The sequence below is a fragment of the Penaeus japonicus genome, unplaced genomic scaffold (assembly GCF_977035675.1).
Source record: "Penaeus japonicus unplaced genomic scaffold, GWHDUDI00000001_assembly GWHDUDI00000005, whole genome shotgun sequence".
Classification (NCBI taxonomy): Eukaryota; Metazoa; Arthropoda; class Malacostraca; order Decapoda; family Penaeidae; genus Penaeus; species Penaeus japonicus.
In genome coordinates, this window is record NW_028234407.1 from 33428300 (window position 1) to 33433299 (window position 5000).

The 5000-nt window shown below is 36.9% G+C and overlaps 1 protein-coding gene across 2 annotated transcripts in view; it reads left to right on the forward strand.

Annotated features, from left to right (window-relative positions):
* The window catches only part of mRpL36 (mitochondrial ribosomal protein L36), a 5210-nt gene extending 771 nt beyond the window's left edge, over window positions 1-4439 (forward strand). For both annotated transcript variants that reach the window (XM_043027566.2, XM_086537317.1), the window contains exons 2-3: window positions 3725-3874; window positions 4147-4439. In XM_043027566.2, coding sequence (XP_042883500.2) covers window positions 3728-3874; window positions 4147-4359 — 360 coding nt within the window. In that variant the 5' untranslated portion in view covers window positions 3725-3727 and the 3' untranslated portion in view covers window positions 4360-4439. The remainder of the gene's footprint in view (window positions 1-3724; window positions 3875-4146) is intronic.
* Window positions 4440-5000: the final 561 nt, after the last annotated feature.

Below are 5000 nucleotides of genomic sequence, written 5' to 3' on the forward strand. Positions count from 1 at the left end.
GGTAATATATGAATAAATGTCATTCATATATAACACAAATATTCCTTAGTTTCATCTTATACCTGTCTACTGTAAAATAAAAAGGCAAGAGATGTGATTTCTTTATAACTTACCCACCCACATGGCATGCTGTGTGCACAGCCATCGCACAAAGTGATTTTGGTGAGAGTTTTGCATGTGCTGTTTACTGGGTATTTTGTCTACAAATTTCTAACCTGCTAAACAACCTAACTTTATCTAGTTCTAAAGTTAGCCAAAGAGCGACTTTGTCCCCCCCTGGACTCCCCCTTTTTTATAGCACTTCATGCTGCTTACCTTGGTTTCGGTAAATTTGAATGCACTGGTTTTGGGGTATTTTTATCTACAAAATTCTAGCCTGTTGGCCAACCCAACTTTATTGTTTTGAAGTTAGCACTAGCAAAAGGGGGCTTTGCCCACCCCTGGATCCCCCCTCCCCCATCTTTTATAGCATTTCATGCTACTTACATTGGTAAAGCGCTATGATTGGCCAGTTAATCTAAGGGTAGCTCTCATTGGCTGTTGTCTTTAGAAAACTAAACATCATAAAATTTTAAATAGATGGCTCTTTTTCAAATATGAGCACATCAAACAAAAATGCATCAACTGATTGTTTACAAGTGCAGGATGAAGGTCGTAGGACCATTTGATCATTTATGGATAGTAGAGGTTGAGAGGAATCCATCGATACCACTTTTGTGGCCTTTAGTAACACGGTTGTATTCGGAAAATTTAACAGTTCTTCTATAGATGACAACCAATCAGAGCTACCCCAAAATAAATTAGCTTTTTAAGTGCGTTTCGAGTTGGCTGTTGTATCATGTCACCTTGTATGTTGACTTTTGGGTGAAATAAATCATGAGGAGAGAGTTGTTGCTGAATTTACCAGCAGACTTACTAATGCTTTGACCACTGGTAAATATAGGATTGTAACCCCAATGGGAAGTTGTTTGTGAATACTGGTAAGGTCTGTTTACAATCATAATTGTGGTTGACAGCAACCTTCATAAGTGCGTCAGTGAATCTGGCCCTTGGCTTTTGTATACGTAAGATCTAGTCTGGAAAACAGCAGTTCCTGACAAGATTTTGTGCTTGCAATTTGCAAAAACGTTTGTATTTGTGACTGCCAGGCTCCTAATGTGTGCACATGGTAGCAGGTACATATTGCAGCTGCCATACTCTTCCGTATGGGTTTAAGATAGCATAGGCTGAATGTTACCACTGGGGGTTAGTGGGTTAGAACCCTCTGCTGGGAGGTTAGGTGAAATAGGTTAGGTTTGGGGTTTTGTTGGGATTACAAGGTTCATATGTAATTGGTTATACGGCCCTATATCTATGAAAGTTGCTGTGTGGTTATATAGATTTAAAATCACTAAGTGTATATTCTGTAATCTTTTAATCGTGTAATATATATATTAAGTAGACTTTCAGTTGTTACATGTAAACTGTAATTTTTTCTTCTGTAAATTTCTTCTGGTATCATTTAATTTTCTTGTTGCTTTTGTAATTTTCATCTGCAGATCTGCAGTTACCCCCACAGGATCCCCCCTCCCCTTCAAAGTATCAGTTCCTCATGTGTCCTCAAAAATAGGTAGGATGAAGGGAAAGGGGCAAAACACTGTAATGGGTGGTTTGAGTGGCATAGATTCAAGTGATCACTGAGACCTAATTGTCTGTTGACACTTGTGAAAGGACAACAAACTTCCACCACATAGACTCCGTACGATAGAGTTTGTAGGTCTACCTGGCAATTTATGGTCAAATAAGGAACCAGTTCAGGCACTATCTTACCAGAATGTATGTGTTGGAGGTGTGCGTCCCTTTGTTAGAGTGGTGTAAGTGCAGAAGCCATGGCAATTGCTTCACAATGGCCATCAGTTGAAGTTCTGTTGGTTCTCATGGAACCTTGAAATCAACTCCCTTGAAAGAGGGTTACAGGGAATAGAGCTCCCTAAATAATACATTATATATGATATATTAGCAAAGTGATACTAATTAGCTTTTGTATGATAGGGCACCATAACTGAAGGAATAAATATAAACAAAAGGAAAAATGCAGTATGAAAGTGATCCGACACCATGAAACATGCCTGTTGTGGAGGGGTTAAGAGGCAGCACTTCTGCTTAGGCAACTAAACCTCAACTATATATATTCTGGTAAGATGGAGCTTTTAGGCCTAGGCAATTTATTATCAACCACATAACCAATCCAAGGCCTATCTTGTATATACAGTGGAAGTTTGTTAAATTTTGCTTGAACATGGAGTGCAAAAATCATAGCATTGTTTGATGTCCTAATCTGGTAAAACCACAAATTTCTTTACTTACACACATGAGGAAAAGGACCCTATACCTCAGAGGAAATATTTTAACTTTTACCATACACCCAGTTTATACACTGAGTGCATATATTATCTACAGACCTCTCTGAAACTACGGACTTCAGAATTCAAATAGGTATTTTTCTCAGGGAAGTCATAAATCATTTGGCATGATATAGCTATAGGAAAATGATACTAGTAAATACATTTTATTCTGAAAAAATACAAATACTTTTTATACACTTTACATGCATTCTATTATCTAACATTTGGGGAAGTAATGATATAAAATTTCACTGCAAGGTATATTCCAAAGGATTAGATAGTTGAACCACTGCGTATGGGTGTCATGATAAATGTCGGCACTTATTAGGCCTAAAAGATGGGAGTCCATGCATAAATAACATGACATCGGGATCTGCTTACAGTTGAAGCATTATTAAGTATTATGGCTGTAACGGCACTAGCTTCAGAGTTACAGGGTTCCAAAGTCAGCCTAAACCTGCATTTTATGATGGATTTATGGAAAAATATTGTTTGGGCTAGTCTCGCTACTCGGAGGGTGGAGAAAACCCTTTCCCTGTCCCTCTAATTTTTAGCTGGTGATGCTAGTGTCGTAGACCACCTGCCCTGGTGACCAGATAAGTCGTTAGTTGGGGCGCCTAATGATTTAACTGGTGATTACTGTGGTCTCTGTACTATGTGCTTTGTGGCAAAAGCCAATTAACCTCCACCACATATATTCTTGCAAGATAAGAGCTTCGGATAGTATCTTATTTGAAGATAGAGGAGTCTACAAGCTCTTATCATGCCAAAATACATTGGTAGAAGTTTGTTGGTGCAAACAGGCAAGACCAGTCTTTGAAACAGTTTGTTGTGCTTCTCACAGTTTCAGAATTGATTGTATATCTAGGATTGGTTAGGCCTTGATTCTTGTCCAGCTTCAAATTCTTGCTTTCTGTTTTCCAGCCTTCCCACTGTGAGCCTCTGCTTCCTTTCTCAAAGTTATACCACAACTGTTGCTGCATCATCTATACAATTGCTGTAAAGCAGTGTTGTGCATATTTCTGATGTGAAGAAACAGTCATATTATCCAAAGTGCTAACTTCTGGGTCAATCCTAGTTAACCCTATGACGACTGTGCATCACACTCGTGTGATACAGCTAAACTCCCGATGCCAAGCGTCATGCCAGTGTGACGATTTCAATGCAATATTGCAATTGCCCGCCATAGGGGTTTTCGCGTAGCGCGTGCCCCGTCGGGAAAGGGTTATGCCTCACTTACTTTTCTCTCTTAGTTTTCAGTTTTTAGTTGTTTGTACAATGGTTCCTGTTATATTGATTAATGAATATGTATTGATAATTGTTTTTTTTTTTATTTACAGGCAATGCAGTCTCTCGCAGTACGCTGCTTGTCAGGGCTCCACAGAGCAATACCTGCATGCAGCATTACAGGTGTCTTATCTCCACTCATGAGGTCTCTTCATATGATGCCAGTAATTTCAAGAGAAATTATAAGAAAACCATTACTACAGGTAATATGAAGCTGGGATATATTTATTAGTGATAATTGTCATGGTTACTTTTTTGAAGATTTTCAATTCGTAATGATCTTTTCATGAGGCTCCTAATAACATGAAGTACCAAATGCCCCTAAAAATACAGTTGAGTGCAATAGCTTTGGAAGTAGTAATTGTCTCTTTGTCTTACAATAAATGTGGGGAAAAAAGGACCATATGTATATTGCATGTCAATTTATGAACATAATTGTGAAATTCAAGTAATTACTCTCTTCTTTTCATGTTAGCCTGTTGCAACGTCAGTGCTGCAGTCGTGTGGAATGAAGCAGAAAGGGAAACTGACTTTGAGGTGTGATGATTGTTATTATGTTATGAGGAAGGGGAGACTTTATGTTATGTGCAAGACTAAGCCAAGACACAAGCAGATGGCAATGCAGAAAAAAGAGAAGAACACTTGGATTTTGACACATGCAACACAGTCACCATATAGAGCCTGGTAAATGTACAGCAGAGATGGCATTTATTTTATGTAATATAGCATTCTGTAAATTTTTGAATAATAATAATGAGTTCGAAATTATGTTTTGTTTTATTAATTCTACCCTAATTATGTTATTGTACCTCACACAACAAGAGATGCTCTCATTGTCATGATGGATATGGGATAAAATGCTTCTGGGAATACTGAATATAATTTTCAAAAGTAAAATTTTTAAAAATGTAGTATATTTTATGCTCATCCAATGGAAAGAAGCTGGCGAGCAGAAAAAATAGTTTAATAAAAATTATGAGTAAAGAAATTCTATCTAAATTCATCTTGGTTCATGGTAGATTCAGCTCTTTACAGGAATGGCAATTTTCTTTAATATTTCTCTTAAAAAAACATAATATTAAGTAAAAATGACTTAAACCAATAAGACACGCTTCATCATTGAATATACTGTATATTATGCAAGTAAAATATTACAGAAATCGTGTGTGCAAGAAGTATGGAATTTGATAATATTTTTTGAATGAATATATGAAGGTTATAAATTCTGGACTGGTTAACCAAACTCATATACCTCTACAGAAATATACTAAATATCTCATAAACATATGTAATATTTAAAAGTAACAATTGCAAAATTAGACTTTATTA